This window comes from Bombus vancouverensis, chromosome 7, assembly GCF_051014615.1.
Source record: "Bombus vancouverensis nearcticus chromosome 7, iyBomVanc1_principal, whole genome shotgun sequence".
Taxonomy (NCBI): Eukaryota; Metazoa; Arthropoda; class Insecta; order Hymenoptera; family Apidae; genus Bombus; species Bombus vancouverensis.
This window is the reverse complement of record NC_134917.1, coordinates 13,440,410-13,457,769: the sequence shown is the minus strand read 5'-3', so window position 1 is coordinate 13,457,769 and position 17,360 is coordinate 13,440,410. Positions and strand designations below refer to the sequence as shown.

At 45.1% G+C, this 17,360-nt stretch overlaps 1 protein-coding gene across 3 annotated transcripts in view; it reads left to right on the top strand.

Moving 5' to 3' along the window:
* LOC117155971 (homeobox protein aristaless) overlaps positions 1-15,621 on the top strand; it is a 62,518-nt gene extending 46,897 nt beyond the window's left edge. For 2 of the 3 annotated variants that reach the window (XM_076619910.1, XM_076619912.1), the window contains exons 2-4: positions 2,265-2,664; positions 9,509-9,554; positions 13,018-15,621. In XM_076619910.1, the coding sequence (XP_076476025.1) occupies positions 2,265-2,664; positions 9,509-9,554; positions 13,018-13,608 (1,037 nt within the window). In that variant the 3' untranslated portion in view covers positions 13,609-15,621. The remainder of the gene's footprint in view (positions 1-2,264; positions 2,665-9,508; positions 9,555-13,017) is intronic. The other variant, XM_076619911.1, reaches the window with a different exon arrangement.
* The last annotated feature ends 1,739 nt before the right edge of the window (positions 15,622-17,360 follow it).

Sequence of the window (17,360 nt, the reverse complement as noted above, 5' to 3'; positions counted from 1 at the left end):
GTTGGTAACTGAAGATCATCGTTCCAACGTGCTGTACGCCTATTATAACGCATCCGCGAGAAATATACGCGGCCTCAATGAGTCGGCTAATTAGTTTATTACGCCGCGCTAATTTGTATGCCCATAAATCGCGATCGTATATACACAGAACACGTAATGTACCAAATGAATGTGTATACATGTATAGAAGTTGACTGTTTCAAACACGTGCAAGGCTCTTAGTAGAGTGTAAATATGACAGAAATGACGAACAGAAAATACAAATATGACTAGCAAGATTTTCAAACCGCTCTCCGGGAAATCATTCTATCCGAACCATCTAATCGAGCGTGACGCATCTAATCGGCTATTTGCTATACGCTGTAACTACTCGCAATTGACCGAGTGGATACGAATTAACATTGCAAATTTTTTAATACGAACGATGAATTAATAACGAGACAATTAGAAAAAGGCACCAAACGAATCGATCGTCGATCCAGCGAACTTTTCCTTCTTCGAGTACCGGTTATTCCGGTTTCTCTTTTAATTCGAAAATCAAAATTAGACCGGAAAACTGATAAAAATGTGGAAAAGAAACGAGTCTCTGGACGAAGACTCTGCCGGGTTCGTTGGGGAAGCTGAACGCGAGGGCTTCTCTCTCGAGTCGGGGGAATCTCGAGTTTGCGCGCCGGCCACGAACAGTCGCTTCCTCCCTCCGTGAAATTACAGTGTTTACGCGAATTAGATTTCGGTTTCGGTAATTTTCAGTTAATAACGAAGCGAACTGGCCAACGAACGAACGAGCATTAAGTGCGGCTTCGAGCCCATTAATGCTATTATAATGTAAAAGGCTACCTACGCGTTCCTCTCTTACTCTCCTTCTCTATCTGCGAGCAGCCACAACACGAACCTGTATGTACGATGCTACGCGCATTCGATGTTTATGGCGAAAGCTAATAAAAATGAAAAGGAAACTTTGCCAGCCTTAGATCTCGCTTATCGTTCGCATTACGTTCAGGCTACCTGCATTATAAACTCATTTCCGATAAATCGGCCCAAATAAAAACAGCTGCTAAAGCCTGCACAAACCGCTTTGGTCTATCCTTTTTTTCCTTCTCTTTCCTCTGGCTGGCCGCGTGCCGTGCCTTGCTCTTGCTTCCACGACTTTGATTTCGAGCTATCGTATCGAATGGCCAAAAATCAAATTCTCTTTTGACTTTTTAAATTCTACATCGATTCCCGTTTACAGTGTACACCTGATAATAACAACGATCCGTGAGTTTCTGACTATCTGTTGGAGCGACGAGATTTCAATAATATCGAATCAAGTGGCAAACGAACTTGACGAAATTTATTAAGCACCGAAAACCGGTCCGAGCAGTAAAATACCATTGCAAATTACGAATGAGAATTATCAGTAGCAGCTTGTAAGCACGCGGTAGGATCCTTCGGCTGCTATGTCCATGTATCGATCGCGCGTGAAAATGATTCTGGTCGTTACAAGCAAATCGAACGCTGTTACATGATCACTCACAGCATCGAACGTGCCGAAGTGTGGGCTTGTAGGGATCATTAATGCAGCAAGGTCGGTGAAAGGAACGATAGCTCTGTCCTTCTCCGTATCCCTCTGTCTCGGTGTCTCCGTCTCTGCGTGTCCGCGTGGTCGTACATATAATCCGATTCAAAAACAACTGACCGATCTCGAGTGGTGAACGATCATCGTTTAACTAATATCGGCGACACCTTGATAACCGTATCTTCTAATTACGCGATTCTTTTTAATTTCACGCGTCTGTTCTTGTCGATGGTCGCGAACGCCGCCTGTCCGCTCGGTTTGCCCACACACTTTTGAAATAACCTATATCGTGCGTCATATATGTGATTCTAGTTCTATGAAGGTACAGTGGCTGACATTGATGCTAGGTGAATGGTTGGAGCACTCGCAATTTCCATTAGGGATTTCTCCACCTTTTAACGGTGCCTTCTATCGAAATCAACGACGGTAAAAAACGCGATTCGAACGAAAGAAATTGCAGCGGCTCGCAAGGAGCTCGTCTGCGACGGAAGCTAAACCAACAGGATTTCCCTATCCAGTCGGAGAATCCAGTTTAAAACACTGATAACTCGACACGAACGTGTACATGTTGCCCGTTAAATTCAATTGCAACGGTCGCAATTCATTGGAAAATAACTTTCACTGACTTTGCATGTGAAGATGGAGCGGGTCTCTGATAATCAAGTGACAGGGTGATCCACGAATAAAGACAACTTTCTGATCGCAGATCATTCGATACGAGGAGGAGGAGGAGGAGGAGGCGGCGGCGGCGGCGAGCACGCTGTCCCGCAGACAAGTCCTGCGAGCAGCACGAGTAGCTCGAGCCAGCTGACTCAGGTGAGCCTACAACAGGTGAGCCAACAAGCTCACCAACAACAATCGGTACCGCCACCTACTACGACGACACCTCAATCTACTCAGATGGGAATCTCTACGGAAGAGGTGAGGACCGAGGAAGAGAGCAACCACCCTAGAGCAGCGCCGACCAGCCCTGAAAGTGAAACCGAGGTCGACGACTTTGCACCGAAAAGGAAACAACGCAGATATAGGACTACCTTCACCAGCTTCCAATTGGAGGAACTCGAGAAAGCTTTCTCGAGAACTCATTATCCCGACGTGTTCACCAGGTAAGTCCAGTAAAACCGATACACGCAATGCTGTTCTTCCAAAGTAGCGTTGCCAGCGAAAATGCGGAAGCGCTATCGTCTAATATCTACGAGCTCGAAAATATGGAATCCCTGACGTGTTTCCTATCCAAATTGTCCTTCTTCGGTAAGCGTCCGGGACCGTCTGTTACGGCTGATAAGAAGCTCGTGTCCTTCCTGGAGGTCTAGGCTACTCTAGACGATACAGGAGGTGTCTAATCGCGTTCGCCAGGTTTCCCGTGTAACGGGATCAAGATACGGCAAGAAGTTGCAGCGCCAGCTATTAGCTGCTATCGAGCCGAAATATTTCGTGACCAGCGACTCCCGTGCGCTTTTCACCAACGTTTACGGAATCGTTTCAAGCGAAATTACGATCCTTAGCAACGATTTATCCTTCTATTCGAAAATCTGCTTTTTAATGGATTCCATAGTCGAACGAATTTACGATGTACAGGTAGACCTTGGACGTGGTCGTAAAACAAACCCGGGTGTCTTGCTCGTGACGTATATCTTACGGAATATCGAACGACCTATTGTTAGTAAAATTCTCTGCGTAATTTTTCCGTCATACTTTTTCCTCGAATGATTTATATGCGCAGCGTTCTCGAAACAGCGAGAAGAGTAACTCGAGATATACGATGAAACGCGATACTAGAAAAATCCTAATTCTCACGATGATGCATGATCGACGAGGTTGTTAGCGGAATCCGGGAAAGCTCGCGAGATCTATCGATTCAGGGAAACGGTATATACGCACCCATCGATCATCTACTTTTCCCGTTAGCGTGTATCCTCTTGTAAATTCTATTGCACCGCGTCAAAACCATGGATTCGCGTTATTAAGTTCCCGGCTGTTGGATCCAGTTGCATAGAGTAACGTGTCGGCAACGGACTGTAGCGCAATCTATCCGAGTAGCTTTTTCTTTCATCTCCTTTTTCTCTGTAGCTTCTTTCATAGCCTGGAACACCCGGTAGGTAACTAATAGCGGTGTAATCGCTCGTAATAGGTCCAGTCCTGCGGCCAGGGTATGGGTTCTCGTAATTAACCAACAGGGGATATGCAGAAGAGCGAGTGTACAGGTATACAGCTAAGGTGTTCCATTGATAGAATAGACGCGCGATTAAAATTCGCTACGAATTCACAGCTCGAAACGGAGAAAGAGTTCGCTGGTTGAGACGTATGCAGACTGCAGACGCGTTGACAAACAGCGTACAACAACGATGCAACGAAATATTTAGCAGTCGTGCAACGAATATTTGGCAGCCGTAACGCATGGATACTTTGAGTAAAAATTTCAACGGCTATCTTATTATGGCCGTACCGGACAGACGAGTGGACCCGACTGCTTATCGAAAAATTCCAAGTCCAGGCTCGCGTCTCGAGATAAAGCCTAATGTCTGTGGCATCTCGACGACGTGAAACCCGTGTCTGATCCGCTCCTCTCCGACGACGACTCCTGACCACTTTTGCTTTCTTCGGAAAACACCGATCGCAAGGTTAATTTTGCAATTTCCGAGGAGAGCGCGGCGAATAGATGGCGTGGCTCGATAAAGAAATCGATCAATTTTTGTACGTAATTTCGCCTTGCCAGCGTAATCCACAGTTTCGTAATCGTGGATCATTTCCTCTTCGCGTCAAGTCGTGCCATATCTTTTTGCCGTTTTCATATAAATTAATCCCTACCTCGGTCGTACGTTTCTTGCTTCTCCTCTCTCGATACCGTGTTGGAGTATTAATTTCACACTAATTGGATTTTATGGTCGCTTAGGTTTATTGACTAGCTGACCGAGAGGAGGTAAGCCTCGCTCGATCGCGATGCATATTCATTAGCTGCTTTTACGAAGGAGCGTACGCGATTGGTTCTATCGAAAGCTACTCCGATCCCATTGCCGATTGCCTTCTCTCTACGCAATTTTCATCAAAATGGAAAAGCGCTTGGTGAGCGTGCGTGGCTTTAAAATGTCGATCGATCGTCGAACGTCTCGACCGATCGAATTGTCCCGATCAACGAGGTCAAAGAAATCTGTACGATGAAATATCTAGATACGCGAGGATGTTGTAAGCCTTCAAACGCAGCCACTTACTTTTACGAGCTCTTAAGATCTAATTTAGATTAGAATCGTGTGGCTCGAGCTACCGTGCCTCGACTAATCATCCGACGGAACTCTCTTCTCTTGCCGGACAGAATAGCTCGCTATTGGTTTTCATTTTTGTTTCTCCGCCTCCTCCTCTGGCTTCTCTTCGTTGTTTTTATCGCGAATAAACTTCTAGGACGAAAGCGAAGATACAAATGAAAAAGAAAAAGAAGGCCGGGTCGTATATAGAGCTGCAGTTTCACTTATAAAATTTATCGTTGGTTCGAAACGCGGTTTCAAAGGATCCACCTGTTTCAGAAAGGGCAGAACACGGTTCTCGGTAAATCATTCCGAAGAATACCTTTATATCCGTGGGGTGGGTCGGTGGTGAGTTTAATAAGGATGATTGTTTCCAGTGATCCGTGGAACGGAACCAGTTCCACGGATCTCTGGCTACCTTCTCGATCCTGTCCTTCTCTTCGTCCCTGCCCACCTCTCCACCCTTCTCTCCCACCTTTCCTCTATACCCTGTCCCGGCTTGTAACTTCTGTCATTAATCGACCGACGAGTCATGCTCCCGATTAGAAATACCGCCAGCCTCTTCGTTCCGTTATTCGTTTCTTGGCAAATGAGATTAGTGGCCCTGTGATCGCTAATTAGAACGACTCCACGCTCGAAAATCAACGCCGCGGTCGTCCTCTCTAATTTTCGCTGCTTCTCTTATTGTTCGTTTCGTTATGCGAGCGTAATCGACGATCCCGTTGCGCTTAATCCTTTTTTCTGCTTTTTCGCTTTAATCGCAGAACCGAACTTTTTGCGAGAACTTCCTACCAGACCGACCCATCTTCTTTTCCACGATTCGCAGCCGAAGCGTTCGAAAGGAACGGACGTCGGAGGCTTCTAGAGAGACTCGTTCGCGATTCGATCGACGACAGTGTAGCTAATCGGTAATTGGCCCTTCACGGCGTACGCGTGTTAAGCACATATTACGCACGCATTTCGCACGCATTACGCGACCGACTACCGACTTTGTTTTCTCTTTCTCTCTCTTTCTCTCTTTCTCCGTGTCTCTTTCTCTTTCTCTTTCTTCATCTATCTACCTATCTGTCTGTCTATGTCTCTGTTTCCATCCCGTCTCCACCTAACGCGATCAAAACGGTCAAATCGAGACGAAAACGCAGGTGAATTTCGATGGTTTACTTGCACCGCGAGACTTCAATTTCGGAACATCCCGTTTCCGTTATTACGATTACGGCAAATTAATTTCCGTGCTATGCTTTTCTTAGGAAAGCGACTGCCACGCTACCGTCGAAATAGTCCGTAATGCCGTGTCATTCCATCGGTAATTGCCGTTTCGAACACAACATTCTAGCAGCAGTCGAGACGTATGATTTATACCGAGATTAATGGCAAATTCCAAGGGTTGTTCGTTGACCAACCCGATCGTTAGAGCGGAGATGGATTGCATCGCATTATGCACGGATATTACCTCGTAGCTACCAGCTTTTCTATCGTCTTGCACGACACAGATCTGGCACATTCTGTACCTTCCTTCGCGGCAGCGTAAAATCATCGAGCGCCGCGCCGAACGCATCGCGATGCACGTGTCCTGGCAATTTGAGTACGCTCGAGCCATCGTTTGATTGATATCCGGTTGCCAATGAAAAAAAGACGGACAAAGCAAAGGATGGAGCGAAACGAGGAAGAGGAAGAGACTCACGAGGTTGGAACGACCGATCGCACAATCGCGCAACGTGATTGCACGGCTTGTCGGATGCCTACGCGTCATAAAAGGAACGATAATAATAAACAATAAAGGACAATTTTATCTTAACTTTCGAATTTCCGTGAATCGATTGATCGCCCGATCGTGGACGGCGACAATGTTAAACAATAACGATCAAGGTTGCGTCACAGGAGCGACAATCACGAACTCGCCAGTGCACAGCGGCTAGCTAATTCAACCTCCGAGGTTAATTAGATAATGTAATTGTCCGGCAATTACTCGAATTACTCGCGCGCCAAGCCTCTCTTGACTATATCGCCACACGCCACTCGCGCGATTCCATATCTCTCTCTTCCTTCCTCCCAGTCATGGTTTCATTATCCATCCCTTTCTCGCCTCGCCTTGATCGCGTACGCCACCTATCATTTTCCTCTTCGTTCGAACGCGTATACCAGATCCATAGAGAAACACGTACGAAGCGAACGTACACGATATCGCATTGAATCGTTACAAAATCACACGTGTACTTGAGTGGAGGAAAAAAAATTTGTTTTATACTTCGCGTCAGACATCGTAATTTTGCATTAGTTCTAATCTTTTATCTAGCTTCGCGATATTTATTCATTATTCGTCCCAGAAAAACATAAAATATTAATGAAGCGAAACGAGCAACGTAACGAGATCGGACAAATGCCTCGGGGAAAAATCGCGAGTGTAACGCGAGAAAATCGGTCCCCGCGATTTCGTTGAAAAAATTGTTGCATACGTTACGGTGAGTTTTTTTAAGAGAGAGAAACAAGGATCTGAAAAAAAAAAAGAAAAAGAAGAACGAAACGACCGGAGTGGAGTCGAGGCGAGAATGATTGCAGAGAAGCTCGCGTTTAATCCGCTTAGCGGCTGCTTTGATGGAGAGCGCTTGTTCTATCACGATGAGATTGCGAAATAGCAGTTCCGTTCTCGCATTGGTTCCGAAGTTGATTGCGGCCGGTTGCCTGTTGCATCAACATCGCGTCCTATCGTAAGGAAACTCGAACGTTTTACTTCCTCTCTTACGTTCGTACACGTCTCGTTCGCACGATCGCCAACGGTATTAACACGAGTTTTAACCTCGATGAAGGAAACCAGCACTTTTACGATACAAATATGCCTGACGTCATCGCGCACGCTCGTTCAGGTCGGAGATGGATGAGCCTGTTAAAAAATTACACAGCGATAAATTGCACGGAGGATTTGTGAAAGAAGTTGCACAAGCCCGTTAACTCGAACGTACGACTAATCTGAGACGCTGTGTGCGCCTCCCAGAGTACTAGCAACTAGCACATTTCCCATGGCAAGGACATCGAAGAAGGGGAGATACGTAATAATAACGATACGCGAATCGAGGATAACCGAGTCGCAGTGAACGGCGGTCGTAATTAGGGACGCCCGTCTAACCGCGAAATTTCGTGATCTTATTAAATCCAGAAGGACGTTCGTGAGTGTGCCGTAGAGAAAAAGGGAAAGGCTAAATTATTATTACTCGCAGGCCAAGGTGCTCGCTGGGATCTCGAGCGTTCTTCAGGACTCTGCCGAGACACCGATTTTACGTAGGATCTTTAATACCGATCGTGGATGGGAACGAGAGTATTAAATAACCGGTCTTTATTCACACGTTTTTCATTAACATTTTCCCTTGGTTCGCCGTTCGTAGAAATCGATATTACGGGCAACTTTGCCTGAGATTGTGCGATCGAAACATATATCGCAATATGTTAAAACGAGCAAAGTTCCAATACCAATCTACTGCGTGGAATATCGTCGTATAGACGTACTGACCCGATTTCATTTCCAATAAAACGGATGGATGATTCTACGTTACATCCGGTAGAGGTGAAAAGAAGAAACGCGATGATAAAAACGGTATAAATCAGGGCAGTCGATCTTGGACGATTCGCCCGAAACTGCCTGTAATTTCGGGCGGGAACTAACTGAAACGAAGCTCGTGTACTCAAATGCGCCTAAACACGAAATTGAAGCGAAGCTGATCGAAAGGTAAGAGGGGCAGCAGCAGCTTCTGTGCGCGATATAATCACCGAGATTTCCTTGCGATTTCGTGGAACATCTGGGCAATTTGCGTGCGAGATGAGAAACCCCGCAGGCCGTCTAGCGAGACAGCCGTTGCGAGATTCGCTTTTGCCTCGGACACCGATCCGTAATCGCTGGTCAATCCTTTTCGAACCTGCAAAAACCCTACAGATCGAGAAACGAAAGGCTTCCGGAATTTTGTTTTGCTTTGTTCGAACGACGCGCAACACACGGTTATATCGATCGGTTATTTTTCTTCGACTTTTGCTTCACGATCGCGTGATAGAGGAGTTCATGGAATCGATAGCAAAAGGAAAAAGAAGACCGAAGAAAAAATATTGTTGTAGAAACATGAAGATAAAGAAAGAGAGAGAGAGAGAGAGGAAGATGAGGAGCAAAAATGCCTACTGATCGTTCGTTTCTTTGCGGAAGTACGGACAATTTTGTTACATAAACAGTTGTACTTTACGATCATTTTATGAGGCTAATAATCATTTAATTTATAGTAAATAATGATATGCGCGTAATAACGTCGATAAACAGAATTGCACACACATGCAGCTTCGTTAAATATGTATGTATGTAAGACCAAGATACAATCTACCCGGGCAATAGTGAATAATTATGAAAATGTTGTGCTACAATGCGTTACACTCGTCACATTAATTTATGCGAATGGCAATCGAATTGAAAAACAAGTGTGTTGGAAGATTTAATGCAATTAATTGATATCTTACTAGCATTCTAATTAGTTTAATTAACGTACGATTACTTCTGTTACGGAGATTTCTTAGTCTCTTTACTACAATCATTCACGACACGATCGCCATACGTTTAACGTCTTAATTTTCTTAAAAGTATACAATTTAATGCGGCATACGCTCGTAATTATCCGGCCACGTTATATATCACTTCGCTAACCTTGCAATTTCTATCTCCTTTTTTTTTTTTTGCTTCCAGGGAAGAATTAGCGATGAAGATCGGTCTTACGGAAGCACGAATACAGGTTAGTAAATCGTACGTCATTTTCTCCTCTATTTTCTTACTCTAAAATAATATCAATGAATTTCGAATAAAATGTCGTTTGAAACGTTTATTCGTTCGATGATCGTTATGCAAAAGAGCTTGTCGATATTGATAACTTGCAACTTATGACTTTTGTAAAATCGTAGTAACGATATTAATATTTTTCCCCCGATAATTCTGATAGCAACGTAATTGAGTAGTGTAGGATTTACTAGAATGACGAACTACCTCGCAGTCGCGATAAACGGAAAGAACACGAGCTGTCAAGAACAGAGGGCGAGAGTATCGTCCGGTAATCGTCTGCGTGACAACGGCGCGCGTCACGTTGGCAAGCAGAATGCGTCCGTAGAAGTTCGGTGCTCGAACAACCGACTAATTCGCTCAATTAGTTTAATTTATTCTCGGTATTAACTCGGTCTCGCCCTTTTCCAGTTCGTCACTCGAACGTTCCTTATATAGCGGTCTCCTCTTTTCTCGGCACACTTTTTTCGTCTTTCTTAAACGCACAGCGCGCATTTATACGCGTCTCTCTTGCCCCATGGAAGTCCACGCTCGGTACTTTTCATTATACTTGCAAATATGTCTCCATCCACTGCAAATCGACGATTTATTTCGAGTTTAAAGCCATTATACGAGCACACGCCACGAGAATCGCTATTAAACGAATGCTACGGTATCGGGAACTTCGCTACTGTGCTAATCATTTTCAAGAATCCGCCGGAACTTGTACACGCCTCTCGTTTGTCTAAGGCGTTGCTTGCTCGTCGAAAAACATGCACTTACACCCCGTAAGTATTTGGACACCTGGTGTAATTCGATCGAGACCAAAGACCGACATTAGACCAAAGAAATAAGTCGTTTAAAGTACATCTTGTAATATGTATACTCGAGGTGTCCAAATACATGCGAACATACGTATACATCTATCCAAATATTCAATCAACGTTAGTTTAACTAACACGTCGTCCGTGTTGAACAGCAATTTTGATCTATGTTCTCGTAGACGCGTTGAGAAATATTCCAGAGAGTATTAATTCCTGGTCTATCGTAGAGTATAATTATTTAAGGAGGAAGGTTTTTCGTTTGAGGAAGTGCTCGTGGTGCCGCGGCTAGGGATAGAAGCAGGAGAACCGTTGAAAGGGGGAGAGATAGAGAGAGAATGTAGCCGGCGTCCGCGTAATTAATGCGGCACGATTAAGCACGAAACGACTAGGTTCCGGCGGCGAATCGTGGTTACGTTTTGTTTTAAAAGCCACAAGTCGGATGTTTAGCTCCCTGCTGGGGGCAATCCTGCTCGCTGTGGGGGGTCCTGGCACCCGACCCCCCACACCCCGTCACCTTTAACTCTCCATACGCCTAGCAACGACTTTGCATGTTCCACTGTGTCTGTCCGATCGTTCGAATCACCCGTGGAACACACGCGTTTCGTTCTCTTCTCTTCCTATTCCACTCTCGTATTCTCGTTTTCTTTCTCTCGTGTTCCATGACCGAATATACCAGTTCGCGTTACGTAATCCTTCTAACCGATGTACATATTACTCGGTCTCGTTCGTTCTCGATTAACCGAGAATTCGATAGAAAGAAAACGTCACTCACAGAAGTTGCCACTCGTTTTTCTAGTGCGTGTAATATCATGTAAGTGAGATCGAAACTTTCGAGGGAACAAAAAAAAAAAAAAAAGAAAAAAAGAAAAAAGAAGGGGAAAGGGGAAAACGATTAGTTTGGTAGTCTACATGATCCATAATCTCACGAGTCACAGAATACTTTCCTCGCGTCGAACGATCGATCGAATCGATTTTCGAATCGCTAAGTCATCCCGAAATATCCTTCCATCGATCCCATTCCCTTGCCTATGCAATGACGAGGCTCCATCGTCGCCGATTGTACTGGGAGTGTCTACGGTCTACACGTTCCGGCGGTTCTTTTGATTTCCTAGCCGAGAATAAAAATATCCACGTGGAAGAATCTTCCTACCACCTCAAGACGAGGTATTTTCCAATGCAGCGAAGAATCCCCGAACCGAGTTGGCCAAACAATCGTCAAAGATAATTTGTCGCGTGTCGCTAAGCCTATAAAACCGTACTTCGAAACAAATTGCTTCGTAAAGTTTTCTACTCGAACTTGAATCGCGTCGTGGTTACGAAACGAACGCGTACAAAGTATCTTCGTGGATTCGTCGTCTTGCAGAAACGAGCAGATGTTTAGTACAAAGCTCGCGATTATCGAACCACGTTGGGTCGTCGTCATTACGTTCTGTCACGAGATATATGAAGGCAATTTGTTCGAGTGGAACCGTCTGTCTCGTTTCTGCGAGGCTTCTCCACGATAACGTGAAATCCGACGTATATACGCGTGTTCGTGTTCGAAGCACGACACACGAAATCGACCTAACAACCGAAAAGGAGACTGCGGAATTAAAGTCCGTTAAAGAAACGGGGGGAGGAAAAAAGAAAGAAGAAAGGACTCTGGGAAGAGAAGGGGATTGCGAGCAGGGAAGACGAGGGAGGAGAGCTTCCGTTGAACTGATTAGAGCTCGAGTCTTCGAGGAACCTTCGCGATGGAATGCGCTCCAATGGTCGACGCATCACGAACGATATTTGTTTCATTCGTAATCGTTTGTTCGATACAGTTTACACGCTCCCGAAGGCCCCTCCGTTCCCTTGAAAAATCGTTGCTCGGTGTAGGAAGAACGAATGTGATTTGATTTCCGTTGTTTCTCGCGAGAAGAACCGACGTTCAATTTTTGCTCGTCTAGCGGATCTTCCTCGGGTTTCGAATTTTTGGGATGGTAACAATGGGCCAGAGGAATGCCAGCTAACGGTTTTACGATGGCCGATATTTCGTTAATTTTGAAGAAAAAAAAAACACAAGGGACTGGATAGGCCGATGGAGGAATAGAGGCGAGAAGGGAAAGAGAAAGGAACGAACGGACAAAGATCACTGGCTCTGCCTCGCAGCGATCGTCGGTTTCCTTCCATCCTCGACAATAATGATACACCGCGAGTTTCCTGAAAAAGGGAGAATACGTCGCGTTAACCAGAATTCGCACTTCCACGGTTCGCCAACAACTTTCAGAGAACGAAGTAGTATTTGCTTTCCGACCCGGAATCGGATGAATAGGTTTCCTGAAACCGGACTTGAAATCGATTCTTTCGATCGTTCCTCGGTTCTTCGTCCTTCGACCTGGTTCCTTGAAACGCATCGACGAAACAACGGACGATATTCCAAAAATAGACATACTCAGAGGTAGATCGGTTTCAAAGAGTGAGAGAGAGGGGGGGGAGGGAGGGGGAGAAAAGGAAAAAGGTAACGAGCGTAGAAAAATCGTCATTATCGTAGATTGTTCGGTAGCGTTTAAACGTTTAAGAGGAACAGTCTGTATAAAGACAAAGATGGAGGACGAAGAAAAAGGTGAGAGAATAAAATACGCCGTTTGGTTACAGGTTTGGTTTCAGAATCGACGCGCAAAGTGGCGGAAACAGGAGAAGGTTGGGCCTCAGGCACATCCGTACAATCCGTACTTGGGATCAGGTGCGCCACCACCATCGGCGGTCGTCGCGCCGACCTTGCCGAACCCTTTCGCCCACCTGGGCACGTTTCCCCTGAGGAAACCCTACGACGCATTTCGTTACCCACCTTTGGGTCACGGACCGGTCCTTCCCGGTAGTTACGCCGCTCATCCCTATCATCGCGCGCCGCCACATTTGCTACCACCTGGAATGCCTCTGCCTTACACGTCGGCCGCGTCCTTTCAAAGTCTCCTGGCGAACATATCCGCGGCGCAGAGGCCGAAATTGGTACGCGGTTCACCACCTCCGCCTCCGCCTCCAACGGCGCCCGCGATCAGTCTCGCGCATCCACCGGTTCCACCGCCACCGCCGACAGCCAGTTCACCCCAAGGTTCGCCCACGGGTAGCGTCGGACTGCCCGACATCGACAGACGAACCAACAGCATCGCCTCTCTCAGACTCAAGGCCAGAGAATACGAGCTCCACCTGGAGATGCTTCGCAAGAGCGGAGATCTCATCAGCTGAAGAGACTCGCTGTTCTAAAAACAGCTAGAAACTGCGATTCCATCACCGGTGCCTCTACATCTACTCTGATTCATTGATCCAAATCGCCAACCACGACGATGGTCGTCGTCTCTTCCCGTCGAACCACTGTTTCCTTTGACCCAGATCGAGCAAACGGAGCCAGTAGAACGGAACTGCGTAGAAAAAACCTGAAACGCGACCTACCATGCTGGCGTGGCCGATGCGACAAGTGGTGGAAAAATTCACTCGTAACCTCCGAGATACGCGTTCCCTAATGCGATCCTACCGACCGATACAAAGTATTTCGCGTCTCCTTAGGTCCACGCTTTCGTATGTTTCGTACAAGATACGAGCCAAAGAAGTCGCTGCGAAGTAGCCGACCACTTTGTAATTAATCGCGTGTACGCGAAGGAAGGTTGAACAATAGTTATCCTTCTTTCACTTTGTGATCACTTTGTGCCTTCGTTACGTAATATCTAATCTTAGGAACGCTGGACTCGATTGTATTTCAAATTGCGTGCCAGCGATTATCGAGTTAAAGAGGTAAACCGAACGCGATCTCGGGATACTTGTCATCGTCTTAACTATCGTTGGCTCTTATGGAATTCGAAGACTCTCGGTAGACTTTAGGCAACATGCTTCGTGCGACAGATTTCTTGCAATACACAACGAGAAACCAACGATTCGAGCGTCGCGTCTGCGTTGACAACTCGAGCGACCGTTTAGAAAACTCGCAATTAGCAGACGAGTTTTTTGGTGGACGTTGGAATTGTCATTGCTCTTTAGCATGGACCGTGACCCAATGAATCAATGACTCAAGCGACAGACAGTTTTTACGACATCGTTCATTAAAAGAAGGACGATATACCTGTCCATGTACAAACACGTTTCTTCAACCTTTCTCTTAATGTCATTCAGAATACCGACTCTACGTTTAGACGATTACGGAAAGAACGAAGAATCAAGCGAATGTGTTTCTTCGTGTACAATAATGTGTATAATATGCAGTAATGGTGAGGCAATGTTTCGAGCTATAACATACGTATATCTATACTATATATATATTTACACGAAGTGCTTCGGAATGTCTTTCAAATCTATCTTTCGGCGATCGTGAAAATTTAGGATTCCGCGAATACAGATTTCGCCAAAACAACGACAAGTACGTTTGTGATTATGGCTCGCGGGAAGCATCCGACGAGGAACACCGGACGAGAACATACAGAATTTTCATGGAATTTTTAAATGCGTTCAACGCGGATTCGATAGATTTGAAAAACAATCGGCGAAAGGATGGAGGACGTAGTCACTCGCCGTGTTTGGCGAACCGAGAACATCTACTTGCGATTATAAGATTATTTTTAAGCAAACATCATCGAAAGATGTCCGTCCAGAAAAATACTTGGCTACGCGACAAGAACTTCGCTCTCGAGTATATTTTTAACCGTACAAGATTTTTATCGTCAATATCGAAATTGTTATGTTTTATTCTAAAAAGGAGAGTTAACGTTTCGAACCAATGAAATTGTAAGACGCGAAATTATTTAATTTCGATTATTTCTTTATTTTTACATAGACCGTCGTACGCATTTTAGATAAGAGAAAATACTATTTATATACGCGTTCTTTAATTCTTGAATGTTCAACGACAAGTTATAATAAGTTTTACGACTGTATAAGTATACCTAGTTGCGTAAGTTACCTGTAAATAATTAACGACGTAACTTTGTGAGGGGATCTTGCAAATAATTTCCCGACTGCGTATCGCACGACAATATTAGACTTTTTTTTTCGAAAGTCGTTTCAGAGGAGCAACGTTCCAAACGTTCGCATCGTACCATAGTGAAGAAGAAATATTACGATTCCTCAGATGTTAGTGTAAAGAGTGATCGAAGTTGTGACTAGGAATTATCAATCTATTCGAAGATCTTGGACAAAACGAAAAAAATACAACGTCGTTCGAACGATTTCTCGTTTCATTTTCCACGAGTAAAAACGAACACTAGATTTCCAGTTCATTGTATTTCATTGATCCTTTTACCTTCCTCTTTTTACCACGAATAAATTACTGCTAGGCGAAAGGAAGACAAAAAGAGAAAAAGCAAGCGGAGGTGGCGAGGGGACAGACAAAAGAAAGAAAATGAACGGCGTTCTTTATTATACGAACCCTTTCTATCGATTATCCAATGATATCGATATTCAACGAATAAAAGCACGCGCGACATGATGAAAAATATTTAATTTATAGGTTCGTCAACTTCCTGAAGGAAAAAGAAGAGTATGCTATTCCCTTGCACATACATTATAACTCTGGTTAGGAGTTTTCAAGAGCTTGCAACTCCTGCTCGACTGACTTATGACAAGTAATTCGCGCCCAGGCACGCCCGTCGACGAGTTATTTAAATATTTTACAGTTTAATGGAGTCCCAGACCATTAATGCGCGTCAGCTAATTAGCGGCATCGTGAATACCTTCGTCCCCCTTTGAGTGCTAACGATCTTCAGGTTGATAAATCGAACGATTACCGACAAAACGATCCGCCGATCAAAACTGACGCAGCCTTAGGTACGCTGCTTCGTTCAACTCGACCATATGCTCTGATCGAACTTGCGTGCTACACAGGGTTTAAGTAATGTCTCGCGAGCTCCGGTGAACTCAATCGCAACTAAACGCATAACGGACGCGCTTTAATCACGCGTTTTACTCTTTAACGCTCGATCCAACACGGCGCGATCTAATTTTCTGAAAATATTACCCGCTGGGACACCGGATTATCCGCTGTGCGTATAATCGTCTTTCTTTTCTTTTCCTCTTTTTTTTCCTCGCGTACGTATTTTCTAGATGAAATCCAAACAACCGAAAGGACAGTTCGAAAACAACGAAGGCCGCGATGCGTCGTTCTTCAAATATCAATCGCGTCGAACGATAGTGGGACGTTGGAGCGTTCGATTGTAAAAATTTGTTGAGAAAAAGTTGACTCGATAACGCGCGGCGTACGATAAGAGGTGGACGAGAACGAGTAGAGGCGTGTCCCGATGGTGATCGAGGTTCGATCATTCGAGCCGCGTGATCTGTCGATCCCGCGCGATCGAGATGCAGACCACGCAACCACTCGATCCCAAATTCATCGTGTTGGCCTGGCCATTAGCAAATTACTACGGTGTAAACAGTATCGACGATGCCCGCGGGTACGTCGGCCTACGTGCACCGGTCTACGTATGCATACGTAGATGTTTATACGTCGCGGGGATAGTGGAGAAAGCCAGTTAGTTAGTAACCGATCATTATAGCGACGTTTTACACCGGCTCTAGCCACCTAATAACTGTCTACATCGGAATGAATTTAGCGATCGGTAGCAACCGGCTTCCAAACCGGCTACGTTCTCCAAAAAAGAAATATTAGACGGGTCGAAAAGAATGTGCTCTCGAAACAGTGATTTGTTCGATACCAATTTCCGAGCTGCTGCTAGGGTTATACACGGTCAACGATACCGTAGACAGTTCTTGGTCGACGATACCATTCCGTTCTATTCCTCTCACAGAGTGGCGTTCGAATCCCCAAAGAGAGCTTTAAAATGAACCGAATGCACGATTGTTAGAAATTTCTTACGATTCGTTAAAAAATCGCGGACTACAGCTGGCAAAAGATCCGACCAAAGGATCCATTTCATCAAGCAGGTACTTGAAAATATCGAACGAAGACCGATAGCTCGTGGAGAGGATAGTTCATGGATCTATTCCATGATATCGGA